Genomic DNA, 19,738 nt, shown 5'->3' on the forward strand with positions numbered 1-19,738 from the left:
TACAGCACAAGGTGAAAAAAAAATCTGGTGCAGCACATTCAGCGGAGAACCCTAAGACGTAGAGGAAATTGGGAAAAGTACAGCCAAGTTTGGCGCAATGGCCGGACCGTCTTTCGATCGGATATTAAAAATGCATCAGTCGTTCGAAACAATAGCAGCTGTCGTGCTATGTAACCAAGATAAGAAAAATTCGATCTGTGGTGCCCAGTTATTCTGAGCTGGGTCTTTTGATTCCTTCACTTTCTTTCCCGCAAAAGAGTCCCGCCTTGGTCGGAGTGAAAACGACACTAGCACCGTTACTTCTATTCGAAATTTATTTCCGTCATCTCATATCGCTGACTTCTCACTTTAAGAGCAACTCCTGCAAACTCAGTTTTTTTAGATATACATTTATTTCTATAAAATAAAAGGCCATACCAAGGCAGCAAAGTGGTAACAAAGTGACCATTTCACACATGAGGACAAAACGTGGCTGTAGGATTGATATCTCACTGACTAAGGTACCCCGGTAGCAAGATTACGCTTACACTATGCCTCGTACCAGGGTTAACAGAGATGCTACATATGTGGGCCTTATGAGAGCAGCCTGTGAAAGTATATGTGCAGCCAAATGCGTCTATGCAGACTACCCTTGCCTTTCCTGCGTCACATACAAATATATAACCTTCGTTAAAAAAAAAAGAAAGCCGTAGTCGTGCCATGTTCTTAGATGCCTCATCAAACGGTATTTGAGGCGGCAGAAATGCTATACCATATAACAGAGAAAGGGCACTACGTTATATTTCAGTGGTTGCCAAGTCACTGTGGAATTATCGGTAATGAACGGGTCGATCAAGCTGCCCGCTCACCCATGGAGAAGACAAAGAACATTCAATACCTCTCTCAAGGACGGACGCTGCTAGGAAGCTCCACAAGCTTGCTCGCCAATGCTTCATGTCACTTTGAAATGAACCTCTTTATACGCATAAAAGATTACAATCCCTTGATCCTCCGTTAAGCTTACGGCTTCCAACAAAACTTCGACGAGGTGACGCTACTGCTATGTGCAGACTACGATTCGGCGTCGCGTTTACCCGTGCGTACGCGTTCCGCATTGGGATGGCCGACACCGCCACTTGCGCACACTCCGGAGATGAAGAGACGATTCGACACGTCCTGTATGACTGCCCCGAAAATAATTTAGAAAGACAATACCTTTCTAATGCACTAAACAAGTTAGATGACCAGCCGCTGTCAGAAGAAAGTGTACTGCGCAATCGTCATGACTCATCATCACAGAAGAAGACTGTGCAAGCGCTACTTGGCTTCTTGCGAACTACTGTCCTGTCGAAACGCCTCTGCGTGGATTGATTTTGTGTGTGCGTGCGTCTCCGTGTTTTGATCTTATTTTTTATTTTTCTCTCTAGCGTCTGGTTAACCTTCTTACCTCTCTTTTTCTTATTTCTTTCTCTCTTGACCGTAAGCGTCGGCAACTGTTGTCGTCACGATGGCACCATAATAATGTCACAGACACCAAACTTTGTGACGTCATATTGACGCATCTTGAGTCGACTGTAACGTCACGTGACGCCAGTCTCATGATGACACCATCACATGGCACCATAGCTTGGCGAAAGCTGGTATGATCCAGGAGACAATTCGAAGCCCCGTGAGGTGTCTCCGATCTCATGGTAGCGCAGCGCAAGGTCACATTATATGCAGAGAGCTTTCGAAGTGTGGCGGAGTAGTATCAATACGTAGACTGAAAAGACTGTGGCTTTCTTTTACCTTCGTATCGTATTTAGTGAACACATCAGGAACTCTGCAAGTTTTTACCTCCTTTCGCTTCTATCTCTTATTCTCTGCTGTCCTGTGTTAACCTAGAATTGTCCATGTCACTGTGTCAACCTATAATTACACATTATGTGGATACGGACACCAGCGGCGGCGGCGGACAACATGCAACTGCGCGTGACCTGAAAATGGATCTCATAACAGCTTTCGATGTAAAAGAGTAATAGTTTTCGCTATACATGCGCAAATTGTATGGACACTTTAAATACGCCCTATGAACCTTTTCTACTTAACGTGCGCTGACAGCCAGCATGAAACTACTTGCTATGTACGCTTGGCTTTCCGAAAACCTAATATGTTGGATGAAGTTCAATAAAGAAGATGAGCTCAGAATTTTAAATCAATATAATATAGGTATTTGCCGTGAAGTGCGACCGAAAGAGGTAAGACAAATCCTGCCGGCTTGTTCCTCACCAACTCAGTTTTCAATATGGTGAAGCTCAAAACACGATGAACTGATTTAAAAAATTTAGAGAAGCATTGAATTTCGAGTGAAACGTACTCGCAACTGCCTCCTGTCTGCAACATCTATGACGTCGCAAACATGTCACAGTCAGCTGTCACCTCATATGCGGCTGAAGATTGAGGTTGGGGGCCACGAGTCTTTCTGTAACAATAACGTGAAGGCACATGACGGGACAATTGGAAAGCAAGTAGTGGAGATATAAAAGTGCGTATTGAAACTTGTATTGAAAGTAATGCAATACTTAATACCTCTCAATGTGACCTGTTGCATTTCTGCCATTTGATATACTACTTTTGCGGACGGTGTAGCGACCAATATGTAGGTCTCGCATGGAATAGCAAAATATGTGCGCCGGTGTATAGATTACACTATTACTGCAGAAAGTGACTCTGTTTCGAATACCGAATAAATAGCCTCATTCAAAATGTGGCAATTTCTAGATTTTCAAAGTACGTAGTTCATTCGAATCCGAAAGAAGAACTTCGATTTATATTACATGAAGATCTAAAAGGAAAAAAAACGCGTTATTTTATTGTCATATTCTCTTGTACGGAAGAGAGAAGCAAATAATACGGGAAGTGGTCTAACTATAGTGCAAACAGTCTATTTTTGCAGCTATGATCTGACCGAAAGTCTTACGGCGTTTTGCGTTTAAACTGGTGTTTTTTTGGAAGACTCACTCCCCCTCCCCTTTCCCACTCATCCTTCGCAGGCTGTTCACCGACAGACCTATAGGTGCACGAAATCAAAGGCACACACCACTTGATCACGTGGCAAAATGCGTTCGTGCACCAGCGCTCGACAATTAGGCGTCGCGGGCAAACCGCCGGAGTGAATTGCGGAAGACAACTCGTGCCTATAACGGCCCCTCGTGTCCAAGACATGCGCTCCGACGACAGCCCTGCGCGCCGCAGGCGAAGTGCCCGTCACGAATGTCGACAGTGTCGGGTGACGCCGTCGTTCTTCCTAACAACGATCGGCTCGACGCTAGCGGTCTCCCTTATTGTGGCTACCGTCGCTGCCGCGGCAGTATTGGCGCCACCGGGCCTTAAGAAGCCATCACCGCCGCAGCAGCTGCCCAATGTGCTGGCGTCGTATACCACGTTCAACGAGACGGTGAACTTCACACACTTCGTGGTGGACACGGGCACGGGTCGCGTCTACGTGGGCGCCACCAACTGGCTGTACCAGTTCAACGCTTCGCTCGAACTCGAGGCCTCGGTGCAGACGGGGCCCGTCGAGGACAGCGTGCTCTGTTCCCCATCGGACTGCAGTGGCGTCGAAGCCGAGCCCACCGACAACATCAACAAGGTACGCTGGAGATGCTGACGCACTCAGCTGGACACATTATGTGGCTAAAATAAATTACGCATCGTCGCACTAAAGTTGCCAAGCCTTCTTTGTTTCCCGTCAACTTCTTTCTTTCCTTTCTCCTCTCTTTCTTTATTTTGTAGGTATTTACTGGTTTCTTTTTTATTTAAATATTTTTCCCTAGATTCGCCTTCCCTTTACTTCCTGCTTCTCGCTTGCTTCCTGTTTTCTTATATAGGTAGTTTTGCCTGCGTTACTCCAAGTGACCACAGCATACAACAGTCCGGTGCACTCACGCGAAAGAGAAGTTTTGTCTTCGAAGCGAGCGCATGCTCAATGCGACAGACTGATATATGCTACACGCACGTGGTTTATATTTGCTGGCCTTACGGCAAGCGACGACGAGAGCATACGACTGCATGCGAAAGCACACGACCACCCGACGCCTTGAGGCGCTTCGCATTTAAAAAAATTGCCACCAACACCTTAAAGTTAGTTGCAGTGTGACACTACACATGCACGCCTACGAATGAATAATTGATGACTCCCAATAAAAGTTTGTGGTAGAGAAATCGAAATAACGAGGCCACTCCTGAAGGTAACTTATGTAAGCTTCTCTTTATTCAGCCAGGTGGCGTTAACATACTATGGCATGAAGCTTCATACTTCGAATATGTGAAGTATGATAAGATGAAGCAGATATTTACTCGAAGAAATGAGGAAGGAAAAGGTCTCATCAATATCAGATTCAGATACTAGTGCAGTACAAAGCCACAAAAAATAACCAATTTCCCGAGTGGATAGGCCGAGTTTTAGGGAGACAATATAAATCAATATTTTTTGTCCTTTCATCAATCGCAGACGCGTGCATGCCCCCTGCTTTTCTTTAACAATAACTTACCGCATGAAGGCACTTTCTTGTCATCCCTTTATTCATCGTACAACTTCATCTGTTTGCCCATTACCAGGTGCTGGTCATCGATTACAAGGCTCGCAAACTGATCGCCTGTGGTAGCATACACCAGGGAGCCTGCCGCCGGCATGACCTCGATGACATCACGCAGCAGGAGGCCCTCGTCATCATTCCCGTAGCGGCCAACGACCGAAACTCGTCCACGTACGCGTTTGTGGGACCGGCGCACTACCACGGGGGTCGAGGCCCGTCTCGAGTCATGTACGTGGCCACGACCAATAGTCGCCAGGGCCCGTACCGGGACATGGTGCCGTCCATCTGCAGCCGGAGCCTCGACGTACCCGGTGGCCGTAGGGGCACCCTCGGGGGTTCGTCAGACCAACCATTATTCGCCATCATCGAGCAGTCCTTCTCGGCAACAGCGCGCGTCGACATTGCAAATCACATCAAGGATTACTACCTCGTCCACTACGTGTACGGCTTCCACACAGAGCACTTCGCCTACTTTGCCACTGTTCAACGGAAGAGCCACTTGAGGTACGTGCGTGCGGTTCTGTTCAGCGTGACCTCCATCAGGACGCCGTTTGCAAGACATAGCAACAAAAATACTCTTTATTGCTAGTTCGCGTACAAGTTTGAAATGCCAAGTAAATTACGTGCTGTCAATGCGGCAGATTCAATATTTGTTGATGGTATGACGGCGTTTTGCATTGTGTGCAAAAGGCATGGCAATGAATTAGAATTGCAACATATTTGGGTCATTCTTTTAGGCATAACGGGCAAAGTGAGTGAGCAATCAACTAAAGTGAATGCAAGTATTTAAACGACACGTCAGAATGCATTGTGTTTTTTGTTGATATTTTGAGCTTTTATAGCACATACGCATGCTCATGTTATCCCGCTGCAACGCAGGGCATCCGAAGAGCTGGGCTACGTCAGCCGACTAGCCCGCGTCTGCACCTCGGACCCGGCCTACAGCACCTACACCGAAGTGACTCTCCAGTGCCTGGGCCCAGAAGGCACTGATTACAATCTTCTCACCGACGCTGGTGTCATGGCGGCCGGTGAAGACGTTGCCGATGAACTGGGACTTGAGCCTGGTTCCTCGGACTCTCGAGTTCTCGTCGGCTTGTTCGTCGTGAGCGCCGACCACACAACGAGGCCCAGCCGTCGGTCCGCCATTTGCTTGTTCTCCATGACAGACGTAGAGCAGAAGTTCACCGAGAATGTCCACATGTGCTACAATGGCAGTGTCCTCACCAGAAACATGGACTATATCGCAGGAAGCATCAACCAGTGCCCGGAGCCCGGGGTGAGCGCATAAAATGGTCACACAAAATTATTTTACGAAAACCAACTTGCATATATTACTCAGCTATAATGCTGTTTGCCTTCTACTTTTACAGAAAGCAGGAAACATCCTCAACTTCTGCAACGAGACAGTAAAGCTAAATGGATCTGTTCCAATTTCTGCGAGGGCTGCCATCACGTATCCCAACGACACGCTGACATCCCTTGCCACTGTTCTTGTGGGGCACCATAACGTTCTCTTCGTTGGAACTGCTGAAGGTACTCTTAAGAAGGTACGCTTTACATCTTGTACATCTAACTCGAAAACCCATCACCATTTTCAATGAACACCAGAATAGTACGGGTGGCACAGAGTAAAAATGCTTCATGTGACAAACAAAGTTATATGACATTGAAGGGACACTAAACAACTAAACGATTTTAAGCGTGTTAGTAAAATACGATTTCGCAATCCAGAAAACTCCACTCTTACCGTGACACGATTTTTAGTAAGCGAGAAAACGTGAGAACGGAAAATGTGGTTGGCGATGCCACTTAGCGATTCCCGCACAAACACAGGGATGTAACAAATTTCGAAGTTGTCCACTGGGTCTAACGTAGCTTCAAATCGAAAAAAAAAAATAACTACGTCGTAATCTGCGGCACCGAGAGACCTAACATACCAGGTATCGGAACATTTCATCTAGCCAAAGTTGCGAACATACCAAAAATCTATTTTGAATTTTTTGACGTCATGTGCGGTCATTTTGGCGCAAAATATTTAAAAAAAGAGCCCTCAACCTTGGTTATCACGGCTAATAATGAACCTATGATAGTGAAACATATGGCATACGAGTTTCCAGAATGCAGTTTGCCAGTCTAAGCCAAGTCATTATAACTCTTTAGGGTTGCTTTAATGAAACCGCTGCTGTTATAGAATGTGGATGAACTAAAGTTTCGCTGACAACATTTTTGTTACAGTGATTGCCTGTTCCACACGCACTCTTCCGCTGTTATATTAATTCAACTTTTCACAGCCTATTTATTTAACTGATCTTTGTATAACGATATAGGCATAAGAAAATTGTTAGTATTTGTTATCTAATTAAAGTTAATCGAATTGTTTTAGCCTTGAAACATTGACTGCCACCAAATGATAGTAGCAACCACTAATTCAACAGAGAAACGATGTCATTTAAGCTCATCAGAGAGCAGGTTATGTTGGTTTCAAGCTAGTGCGCGGAAGTGCAAAGCCATTGTTTTGGGACGTTAAACCCCACATATTAATCATCGAAGTGCAAAGCCATTGGAACTATGTGACCATACGTGTGTTAGACCACGCAGCAAACTGAAATTTCTGCTGCTCAATATTGGCTCAATACGGAAACAGTCAATTGCATTCAGCTTTTGCACATCGTGTTACCGCCTTAGTTCCACGTTTTATTCAAAGCACGGCATTGAATACTCGTGCTGATTTTGTTTGCGTACAGTGTCACTACATGCTGGTGCACTTGGTCGTAAACGTAAATTTTGAGTGCTACTATACACATCAAATATTAACAACAACATCTATTGACTTGCACATATATGCTGTCTTGCCTTCGACTCATGATGTGGTGCTTCTGTGGTTATCCGCTTTGGAAAGCAATATTTGACAGCGCTCATTTTTCTTCTTTTTCTCAGATTCTTGTTACTGGAGCCACGGCTGCTGAAGAGTTTGAGCAAGTGCCATTAGATCCCGGGCACAAGATTATTCCACAGATATACGTGGACGCTACTCAGAACTTTCTCTTCGCTGTTTCTATCTACAAGGCAAGTAAAGCACGACCATGGTGACCTACTTTTTCATTTGATAACGAAATGAAGGTGTTGTACGTTACAACAGCATGCAATAATTTGAGTAAGAGGAAACACAAACAGCCCTTGTAGCACTACATGCTTTAAATTACCAAAAAGACTTAAACTTGAACATTGTACCACGCAGCTAACTACAAAAAACAAGACGAAGTGTGTAGCCTTAAGGAACAAACAACAGGGAAGTTGGTCCAGGAACTAACGCGCGTTAAAAGCAACTTAGTCTAAATCAAGAGCAAATAATGGTCATGAGCAGGGCACGTACTAGGAAGGCAAGATGACCACTGGTTGGGAGTAACAAGATACACTCTTGAGAAGGAAGCGGGTGACGAGAAGACAAAAAGTTGGGTGGGCAGAAGAGATTAATAAGTTTGGAGTATAAAGTGGCAGCAGCAAGAACAGAACTGAATTGACTAACGGAACATGGGAGAGGCAGTTAATTGTCCTGCAGTGGGCGTTGTCACGCTGCCGATGGTGAAGATTTTGTTGAGGACATTAGGATTTTAGTAACAGTGTGGAATGTCAACTCGAGGAAAGCGAATTATTACTGTACGTGAGAGCTAAAAGTATAACGATACTGAGAAGCTTAGCGTAGACTTTTAGCAAGTATGAGAAACCCAAAAAATTTGACTTACCCCTTCTGAAAGCATGTATGCATACGCCCGGCGCATGTAATCTTTGGCTGAGGAGACATTACGAAAGTTTGAAAAGCTTGCAAGATATAGAAGTACAGCCTTGTTGGTAGCGCATAGCAACAATCTTTAAATGCTGAAGCAAGAAAGCACGAAAAAGGCGGAACACAACACACACTGTTGAAGACGAAAGCCTGTTAAGCAGTTGCCTCAGTTTAAAATTGTGGTGTTTGTTTAGCCCATGTGTTGTGTCCTTTTAGCGCTTTGGTGCCTAAAATGTGTTACCGGAGAAGCCCGCACGAGGAACTGCGACACATAAAATGCTTGCCAATAGAGGTTAGGCATATCTGTAATCACTCCGCAGTCATGAAAAGTGCCTATAGAAAGTGAGAATCCGCATCTGCTGCTATCAGCATAATATAAAGGATCACGTGTATTCATCAGTTGTTTCAATATCTGACGAGAGCCTACCTCATAGAAGCAGTTCAACTGTGCAAAAAGAGTTATCATTAGTAACAGGAGGAAGTTGTAGTGTGGAGCCCGCTTAAGGTGCATCAAAACATGAGAAAACTAGTGGTGAACAATAGGGCAAGCTTCGTATATTCGCACAGGTATCATCAAAACTCGCAGTAAGACAGCGAGTTGGACCAGCTGTGCAGAACGACTTGTTATTGGGCTAGTTGGCGCCGGATCAAATTTATATTGTAGCGCAAAAAACGACAAGACGGACACAAAGAACCACACACTACAACCTAATGAGGTGTGTCGTTCTTTGCGTCGTTGTGTCGTTTTTTGCGCTACATTATGGATTTGGGCCAGTTGGCTGGGATTCATCGTGAACTTGGTTTACAGTGCAACGCTGGAAACACGGACACAAGAAGGACACAGCGCCGTCTTTTCTTTTTCTTTTGCTCCTTCCTAGTGTCCGTGTTTCTAGAGTGCGCTGTAAACGGAGTTCATGATCATCGAATCTTACTCATAAGCAGCATCTGCCCACCTCCCAAACCGGGTTGGTCGAGTCTGACAGAGAAAATAAAACCAAATTAAACTCTTCCATTAATATAACTATGCAAATGAAGCGATGGCATGCTTCTCTTAATGACCTTCCATTGATCTCCGGCTTTCCGGTGCTAAAAGTGGTATGCAAACAGTTTCTTGAATTTAACATACGGCTGTACTCCGTCGACATTGTCGTCAAATAGCATGTGTTTCGGGCGGATTAAAATAGTTGGAGATGTTCGACTCATTCTACATATTGGTAATTTTGCCTCCCCCCCCCCCCTCCGCCCATCCTCATTTGCACGCCTGTGTCGTAAGCAGTCCCACTGACCACACTGCCACTATTGTAACGAAGAGTTTTTTAAAAAAACTTACTAGCAGAGCCTACCCTGCAGATATTTGTTCAGCCCAGCCTACTCAGCAAACTTTGCGCGCTCTGCTGTGTTTAGGGAGCCTGCGTCTTGGGGTCCGTATCTTCGAGATCAATTTAATAATTTTACCACCTAAATTTCACCACCTGAGCCAGAACCCAGCGAATGCATAGCCACGATAGCGCAATATGAGAGCGAGTGTGCCGCTCGGAGAGCTTAGGTGACGTAAGTTGTCGATTGGCTACCATCAGCCGCGACTGACGTAACACTGCACAGTTTTAGTGAAGGAAGGAAGGAAAGAAGAAAACAGGAGAAAGGGCAGGAAGGTTAACTGGGCACATGCCTGGTTGGCTACCATACGCGGGGCGGGGGGGCATAAAGATGAGAGAGGGGCAGAAAGAGGAGGGAAGGGCAGACAAGAAAGAAATGCTCAGTAAGTGTGCTGACTCGTATGTGTATCGGTGGCACGACACAGCATTCAAACAATATTCCAAAACCTATCATAACGCAATATTGGGAGCGCAAACTAACGGGACACAAAAGAGGAGACAAACTAGACCACCTATCAACCCTTGTTCAATTCGAAAACTACTCGAAAAAGTTCAAGAACATTCAGCCAAGGCGCGCACTGAGTGATAACACGTGCAACGGCTTTAGTCAGTGAAGCCTGGTCACAACGAAAGAAAGAAAAAAAAGTAGTACGCGTGTCAACAAAGAGACTGCGTATGAGGGAGAAAGAAGAACTTGTGAAGGGAAGCAAGGTGTCCCTTTAAATCTGGTGCGCGACTCCGGCGCAGTGCAGCACAAAGCGCTTCGCTGACCTGTGTCCAAGAGTCCAAGGAGAGCGCCGACAAAGCGCCGCGCGGCGCCTAATGGACGGCCTCCTCTCTTTCCCTTCAGCTAGGTCCGGTCAAGCGGCGAACACTGACTGCACCGCCCACGCGAAGCGTGTCAGGTTCAACACGGCTCTGCTCTTAGCCGCGGAACACACTGAGCGCAGCTCCGTTTGAAACTCCACTCGGGGAATGCAAAAGTTGCCCGCCTCTCACGCTTCACGCGCTACTTGTATTCCTCTTTTTCCTTCATACACACGCGTGCGATAAATACGACCTTTGCAGCACTTCTGCCGTATTTTTTTTCCCTCAGATGCTCAAAGTACCACGCTTTCTTTCTTCTTGTTTGAGGTTTCTCAACTTTGGCTTATTTCGAAGCGAAAAGCATGGTTTGCCATTATCTTATATCGACAGAATTTGGCGATTCAAGTATAAGGAATGTGGAGAACCCTAATAACCGAAGTATATAATAAAAAGCTATGAGAAAAAGAGGCGCCCGATGCAACAAAATTTGTCAGATCCTTATTTTAAGATTTGCCTATAATGTTTTTTTTTTACTGGATAATGTTTTTACATGTGCTGTTTGCATTGAATACGGCTCATTCTTTTCAATAGTGAATGATGGCAAGGGGACACAAGGTTACTTACCAAAATAATCAATTCACGGTCCCTTGACTACATACACACGTGGCTTGTGGCCCTGCACAGAGGGAGAAGAAGCGAAAGGAAAAGCTGCTACTTATTCATTGTGGTCCATATGGAGAAGAGTCAATGAGGTCACTTGTCAAATACTGCATGTAGACACACTATGTCATATGAGAGAACCAATCAAAAATAACCTTATTTACACTGCCAGTCCAATTCAACATCTTTTAGAGAAAGTTGCAAGCATATTGATAAGTTGACACCCTTACTTAGTAAATTAGTAGAAAGGGAGACGTTGAACGATCTTTGGCAACTCATGTAAAAACATGACTCAGCACTTTCCTTGCTTGAAGAGATAATCAAAAGTGTTTCCTCTCTACATTTATCATCGCTAGTGCATCTCTCCGTTCGACCTAAAAGATAATAGATGAACTAGACAGGTAGCAAACGGATTCACATTTAACCACAGCAAAACAAGGATTGTTTTAAGGGCAGTGATCATACAAAGAGAGTGGTCGCTGTAGCTTGAAGCTACGTATAAACGTTTCTTTTATTTTTTTTTTTCGTGAACGCCGTCATTTTGTTAACAGGCGGCCCTTTTCTGGTCTGGCAACCCATCTGGCATGCGGGAAGCTCGCTGTTTGCATAGATGTTAAGGACGCTGCGGCGGTATTACCATTGTTTTTAGTTTTTACGTGGTGAATTTCGATTACAATGATGCAGGTTCTCTAGAAAATAAGTCTATGAGACGTTCTGACAAGTTTGAATTCATTGAGGGTTTATTATACTGTACCGCAAACAAGTCTACCTTTGCCGATGCAGTATATACAGAGCACCGACTTTCTGCTCAAAATTGCGCAATATTTTGTGGTCTTTATTTTGCAGGATCAGCAACAATACCTCGAGAGCGTAGCGACAATCTTTCTTGAGCTGTAGTCCTCCACTTTTCTAACAAGATTTCTTTACGCCACGCCGTCACATCGGCCGCCGCTCTTGCATGAAGCCGTGTGTTGGAGTGTAGCGGTTCGTCTTTATTTCGAGGCATTTATGGTTTTTGTTAACTGCGCACTAACTGTTGTCTAAATTGTGTCTCCACTCTCAATACAGTTCTTGCATCAAACGGCGCTGACGGGCCTGCGCATCCCCCATTTATATTTTTTAATCACAATATTTGAGTGACTCCCAGTGCCGTAGTACATTAAACTGCGATTGAGAGAAATGTTACGTAGGGTTGTTTATTGGGGAAAAATTTTTATCGTTAGAAAAACTGTAGGCTGCGTACCTTCCGTTCATAGCCAAGGTTGAGCATCGGTGCCGAAGTCGTTGCGGGTCTTTCGCGTGAGAAGAAGTGCTCTGAACATACCCGAGTACCCGCGGAAGGTACAAAGTTTTTACTGTTCAAGTTTACAAGCCATAGAAGCCGCCGCTCTTCGTCAACAGGGCAACGATGCAAATTGAAGAGTGCACAGCCACAAAAACTCCGCGTCTGGTGATGCACATGGCATATTTCTTCCAACAGCAGTTTCCTTTCCCTGTAGTTGTTACTGCACCCAAAAACCGTGCAGTGGTTCCCTGATCACCAATTCTTGGCCGCCATAGCAATGAAGAAAAACGAAATCCGCTGATTGGCTTAATACACGGCAAATTGCCCGATAATGCCACACATACCAGCATCAACCCACACACTCCAAGCCGTCACGCGCATGCCAGAGAGGAGAAATGCATTTGTTGCCAGACCAGACCTCCTTTCCCGATGCAAAGGTCTATACAAGTGTGTGCTATAGTGCCTCAATATTTGAATACTATCCAAAAACATTTTGAGTCGCATCTCAGAAACATTGTCATTCTCGAGGGGTGAACAGACATGTTATTTATTTGTCTCTCTCTTTTAGCCGAAAAGCCACATCACTTATTATGTAAGACACATTGTTCTTGATGTTCTGCCTGTGTGTTACAAGTCTTGTGGTGACGGCAAGCGATTGTTTTAACAGGTCAGCAAGGTTCGCATCGAGAAGTGCCAGCAGTACGAGACCTGTGAATCTTGCCTCGCTTCCCGCAATCCCTTTTGTGGCTGGTGTTCTCTGGAAAGGAGGTCAGTTTCAGATTTGCCGTATTTTCAGCTTTTACGTTTCGTGACCCAAAATGTCATATTCAAATGAAGAACCACAGCATCGGACAAAATACAGCACTTGTAGGTCGCCTGTTACTAACTTGGACATAAAATGTTGCCCTCACATTTGATATGGACGCTAAGTTCTACACCATTAGGGGTTGTACATGCAAAAAGCATGGTATTATTATGAGATACGCCAATGTGAAAGATTTGTGATTAATAACAGTGTCTTGACGCTCTGGAACAACCGATTTTTATGTCAGTCATTACGTCGATCTATGGTCCTTGATGTTCATTGCATTCCGGCCCAATAGACATAAGGCGGCCGAGACCAGGTTGAACACTCCCCCCCCAAGTGTTTTTTTTTTTTTACAACAAAAGTGTTATATGGCAAGGAAATACAACAAACCGCCCGGCAGCGGTGTCACGAGTAGTCTCCATTGCCTTTGTTATCAGTTGCGTCGTTCGCTGCGTCGTACCGAATGTCGCGCGCCAATGAATGTATTGTGAGTGACGTCACTAATCCCGTCGCAGCAGTGGCACCGAGTGCGCGTGTATTAATTTCTCCTTCCGCAGGGGTATGTCACGCACAACTCTAGAAGAGTGCTGACAGTAGAAACATTTTTATTGATATGTGGGGTTTAACGTCTCCAAACCACCATACGATTATGGGAGACGCCATAGAGAAGGACTCCGAAAATTAGGCCACCTGGGGTTCTTAAACGTGCACTCAAATCTGGGTACACGGGCCTACAATATTTCCGGCTCCATCGGAAATGCAGCCGCTGCAGCCGGGATTTGATCCCGTGACCTGCGGGTCAGCAGCAGAGTACCTTAGCCACTAGACCACCGTGACGGGGTGACAGTAGAAACGTGATAGTGCTCGCTCTTGCCGGGCCAATGGTGCAGCCCGGGCACAAAAGCAAATTGGCAGATCCCACGTACTGTGAGAATCGATTATACGCGAAGCACGAATGAAGAATGTTAATATGTCGCTTTAAAGACAGCACAACGTTACGAGGCGGACGTAATTTATGCCCCACGCGACTTCCGTGTCATAATTATCATGTTTGGACGTGCATTTACCTTCGTAGTCTATTAATGTCACGTGATACCAATTTTGGTATGTGGGGACCTAGCGAAACTGCCATGAGCACGCTATCAGAATAGCATGCTGTCATGTTTTACATGACACGCATGTCATGATCATCCTGTTTGGACGTGTCATTTAACTTCGTTGTCCATTCACACCACGCATTACCAAATTTGATACATGTGAAGCAAGCGAAACAACTGCAAGCGCGCTATGAGTGTAGCTTGTAGTCATGTTTTACATGACACGCATGTCATAATTATCACGTTTGGAAGTGTCATATACGTTCCTCATCCATTAACGTCGCGTAATACCAGATTTGGCATAGGTGAAGCTAACGAAACAACCGTGAGCGCACCACGAGCGTGGCGTGTAGTCATGAATTACAAGACATGCATGTCATGATTTTCACATTAGGGTCTGAACTTTTATGTTCACCATGCAGTCATGTGATCCGATGTAAGTTTTGCAATATGTCATGTGAACGAAACAACCGCAAGCGCAGCAAGACAAATAAATGTGAATCATGACATTCATGACATACATGTCACGATTTTCATATTATTACTAGTCACGCGTTCGCCGGGGCGAACGGCCTCTTTCAGTGAGAGTTTCTCCAGAATCACATTGACTTCGGCTGCGTCGTCTCTCACCGCCTGTGGTTCGAGTATAACCAGTGTGATTAGCCCATAGCGAGACGCATTTGACCGTTTATACACTCCTCCATCACCGTTATCATGCGAGCCACAATTCGCTGCATGGTAAATAAACACTCTGGTAAACCCAAGCCAAACGTGTGTGAAACCTGATTAAAAAGTACGAATATGTAACCAATAATTGTGAAAGGGTTCAGTGCCACGTCGGGTTGAACCCAATGATAAACACCGGGACTACACGTTTCAGCTTTCGCTGATTAAACATTGAGAGAATAAATTTATAGACAGGCAGGGAGGTCAACTAGAATTGCAGCATCCGATTTGCTTCACTGCTCTGAGGGGAGGGTGAAGAAAGAGGAGAAGGTAAGCGAAAAGTAGACGTGCAAAAAAAAAAAAAGAGCGGGGATTTTACTAGAAGCTAAAGTCTCAACGTCAATAGCTATAACATACATAACCTGAAAGCTCGAAATAACTGGCGATATGTTTTGCGGTTGTTTTATCACGAAAGCTATCATTTTAAAGAGTTGTACCGAATATAGACAGCACGTATTATACTATCACAAGCACAGCCGAGGGGAGTTGGGATAATTCAAATCACTCCCCTCACTTCCCTCCCCTGGTTGTGTCAAAAAGAGGAACGAGGTAATTGAATGTTGTACCATTCTCGCTACCGGGACAACTTTTGTTTTACGCGAGAAATGACAGTAGGGTAATTATTTAAAGTTTAATGCGTGAACGGAAATGTGTTTTGTGGTAGGAATAGTATTATTTTATGAAAGCGATAATCTTTAGCTTCATCAAACACTGGCCTCGAAAAACATGGCGTGCAGTACAAAAACCCAGGTTACCTTAAAAATATTAGATAAATATCAGCATACGACAAGGAATGATAAAATGATAGCTTTCGTGATAAAATCCAGGCGTGGTAGTTGAGCGTTCTGCCACGAAGGGACGCCACTGCTTGAAACTAATTTTGAAAGATGCATGAATTGTGTTCGGCGAGGAGCAACGTTGACATACGCTATAGTGCTGCGTGGCCGAGGTTCAGAATTGGACCAGGTGTCATGCCATGTGAATTGCCTCACTGAGTGGCGTTAAGCTTCCCATCCTTTACGAAGGGCTCAGCCATCATTCTCCTTCTTCGTCGTCATAATCATAATGTCACTCAAAATCAACACACTTCACATGTACGTAGGTGTGCGTATTGAATGACATATGGGCAGTGGGTACTTCGCTAAAGGTACATGTTTGTAAAAAATAAAAAAAAAACAAAGTCAAAAGTCGCCACATCAGATGTCCACAAGGTCAGTTTATAGCATAACGTATGTATTCGCTCGTTGTGGCTTATTTTCGTTGCGAAAGTACAGCGAAGTTCTGCCTGCGTGTTTTACAAGAGGTTAAGGTCTACTGAAATTGCGCTGTGTTAATGTATTCCAGTTTCAGTAGATTTTCGCTTAATATGGCTTCCCTCATTGAACTTTTTGTGTTCTTGGTGTGTACAATACGGAACAAATATGATTTGCGCTGCTGTTTCGCAACTGTCGGGTTCCTTGAAATATTTTCAAGGAGCGATTTTAGGTCTCTGGATGACAAGACAGCAACCACCAGTGCCACGCTCTGGGATATAGTGGTTTTGAGGCGTAAAATGTCACATGTTATTATTTTGGGATCACGGTGTATACAGGTGGTTCATCACATGGCGCTTCTTTCCTAAGTGCTGCGAATAAAGTGCATAATAATAATTCCTCTTGTACAAGGGAAATCCTACCTTGCTGCAATAAGAATTCCAGATCATGTAATGTTCTGAGAAATACTCAGATAGATATTTTAGCACGCAAAAAAAAACATCATTGCTGTCGAAATGATGCTAATTGAAAAAAAAAATAAGAGCACCCTTTATATTCGGTACTCACTGGGGTTATAATTTAAATATATATTTTCTTAGTGGGGCTGAAGAACATGCATTGCAGCAAGTGTAAATATCATACTATTTTTAATATTGCGGCAACATATGAATCTGAAGTATATCACCGTTATGCTTTTTGACCTCACTTTTCCAAGCATACTTTCATCAACACAACAATGACGTGTGTACCCAAACCTTTGCCTACAACAGACCTATTGTGCGAGTGTCCGCTTTAAGAATTCTATTGTAAAGAAGATGCGGCTTGAAAACACAAGAAGCCAGTCAGGACACAGCCTCAGACGACTTCCTCCTTGTGTCCGTGTTAGCACGCTCTGCCTCGTTTAGAATGAAAACGTATACTAACTTCCTCAGCTCCCTGTTATTTGAAGATTTCTATATTTAAATATACTCGTCTCCTCGATGGTTCCGATTTTCTGGTTTGATGTCCAAACTTGCCTTCGACTTTGTACTAGAAAATTAATTAATGCACATTACCCCATGCGTTAACACAAAGTCGCGAGTATTGCAGTGTACCATGCCATATAGTTAAACGTAAAAGATTAACGCGAGTGTCCGAAATGTATGCCCATTTTTATCACTAATAGATGTACAGAAAAGAAAATATGACCGTACTGGGTTAAGATGCAACTTGTATCACGATAAAGTATCGCAGTTCGCTGGCTTATCTTCAGACAGCGCACTGACAATCACACTAAGACCCGAGAAATGGGATAATCAGGGTTAACAGTGGGAGTGCCTCAGACTGGCTGGCCGACGTTTCGATAGGCAGTCTTATCTTTTTTTTCAAAGGCGCTGTGTCATTCTTGGCGTGTTAGTTTTAAAAGGGTTAGTGGTGACGTCAATTCCTGGTGGTGGCGCATGTCCCTGTTACAGGGCACCTTTGAAAAAGTTAGGTCATCGTATCGAAACGTCGGCCAGCCAGTCTGAGGCACCTCTACTGTTAACCGTGATTATCCAACTACGTTGTTTCCATCTTTCGGCTCATATCTAGACTTAAGACGCTAGAAAGAACTCACAAGAGCTCGTGTCATAACTCTTCCTTGTGTCTTCGCGTTGTGCTTGGTTTTTAAATGAGGCTATGCCAACTAGCCTAAATTGCTGCGCCGTGTTAACTGCCATCGAGCATCTCACAAACAACGCTGTTTGCGAAGCAATCGCTTTCTAACATGACCTCCACAGGTCGGTCTTTCTCCTAAAAGCAGACAGGAGCAACCTCTTTCGGTAACTAAAGTTAAAACGTAAGGAGTTGGGCATGAGACACAACAAAACAGAAATAGAGAGAAGGAAACAGAGGGTGAGAATGACATTAAGCTTGGGGGAAGTGCAAACACCTCAAGTCTGGTGTGGCATTGCGCCACAGATTGCTCTTCTTTTTCTAGCTTCAAATGATGCACCCTTTCGTTTTTATTTGCTTTCTGTTGTTGTTGTTGCTGTTTTCTTTTTTTTGGGTGGGGGGGGGGTAGCATTATAAAAATGTAAACTTTCATTTGCTTGGGACATAAGATTCAGAGTTGAATTGTGGTCGCAAGTGATGCGCAACACGCTGGCAAGTTGAGAACGAGGGGTCACGCAGGACGGCCTCGTGTTTTTACAGCCATCATTTTACGCTCGGTTTACGACCCTATAAAAAGCGGAAGCGGCCGGCTCTGCCAATTTGGTTATAAGCACATTCCCCCGCAAAATGCCACCGCTTTGTCTTCCTACCATCTCTGCGGCAACACTTGGCAACCGCGCGTTCAGCTCCATTGTGGGCCTTGCCACATGCGGGGCGTGAAAATGTGCCCTTTGTGTGTGCAGCGAATATTGCAACCGCGCACCAAATACGCTTCAAGTGGTTACAGGCGCGGGAGCGAGCCTGGGCTGCGTGGTTATTCTTGCGGCTGGAACACCGCAGGAAGCAAAGCAGCAACGCGCGGACAAGGAGACAGAATCGCGTAAGAAAAAGAGAAAAAAAAAAGAGTGCAAGTAGATCCAAAGATTGAGTAGTGAAACGCAAGCCACGTTGAGAACAGCAGCGCCCCACATGGGGAAAATAGCACGCTCTTACGACCTTAGCGTGCACGTCCCTTTCCAGTAGCGCTGCTCATAACATCACGGCGGCAGTGATAAGAGGTCTGCTTGTTTATGCACAGCCAAAGGTCAGCTATGAAAATACAGATCAGACGAGGTGCGATATTGTGCTGAGAAAGCGGGAGGTTCGAGGAGAAGCAGCGGTGCCGACTTCTATACTCTGCTAGACGGGGCGGGCAAGGTGAGTCGACGTACTCAAAGGGCGAACCAAGCAAGCGAGCAAGGAAGAAACATGCTGAAACAAATGAGGTGAGTAAAGGAAGAGAGTAAGGAAGAGAGCAGACATAAGAGAAATTCCATCTAAAATACAACCGAGGCCACAAAGAAGGCATTAAACGCGAAGAAAACAGTGAATTGCGTGGAGACGGAGAGGATGACCAAATTAAGGAAATAAACAAAGTCCTGCCTTCCAGCGTGCTGTGCACTCAGGGAAGCAAAATCGAAGACTGCGCAACGCTGGCGAGTGGATTGAGAACGTTAAAACAGCGGCTCGTCTTCCCCACCCGAAATGTTGCCTTCGGGCTTCTCGTTTGGGCGTTGCTTGCTCGTCCATGAGGACCGGAACCACCGGGCGCAGCGGCACAGTAATCTCGACGGAGCTATTCCGAGTAAGAAGATACTTGTTTTCCTCCCGTCTTATAGCGAACGAGAGAGAAAAAAAAAACGTGATTAGATATCGACTAGCGGCCGCTACTTGGATGTTGCGGCGCTTTACGTATAGATGGGGAAGTC

At 44.9% G+C, this 19,738-nt stretch overlaps 1 protein-coding gene across 1 annotated transcript in view; it reads left to right on the forward strand.

Moving 5' to 3' along the window:
* The window catches only part of LOC119174024 (plexin-B), a 210,074-nt gene that overhangs the window by 74,851 nt on the left and 115,485 nt on the right, over positions 1 to 19,738 (forward strand). The window contains exons 3-8 of the mRNA XM_075894819.1: positions 3,012 to 3,610; positions 4,579 to 5,060; positions 5,436 to 5,835; positions 5,930 to 6,106; positions 7,497 to 7,625; positions 13,139 to 13,239. Of these exons, the coding sequence (XP_075750934.1) occupies positions 3,182 to 3,610; positions 4,579 to 5,060; positions 5,436 to 5,835; positions 5,930 to 6,106; positions 7,497 to 7,625; positions 13,139 to 13,239 (1,718 nt within the window). The 5' untranslated portion in view covers positions 3,012 to 3,181. The remainder of the gene's footprint in view (positions 1 to 3,011; positions 3,611 to 4,578; positions 5,061 to 5,435; positions 5,836 to 5,929; positions 6,107 to 7,496; positions 7,626 to 13,138; positions 13,240 to 19,738) is intronic.

The sequence above is a fragment of the Rhipicephalus microplus genome, chromosome 5 (assembly GCF_043290135.1).
Source record: "Rhipicephalus microplus isolate Deutch F79 chromosome 5, USDA_Rmic, whole genome shotgun sequence".
Taxonomy (NCBI): Eukaryota; Metazoa; Arthropoda; class Arachnida; order Ixodida; family Ixodidae; genus Rhipicephalus; species Rhipicephalus microplus.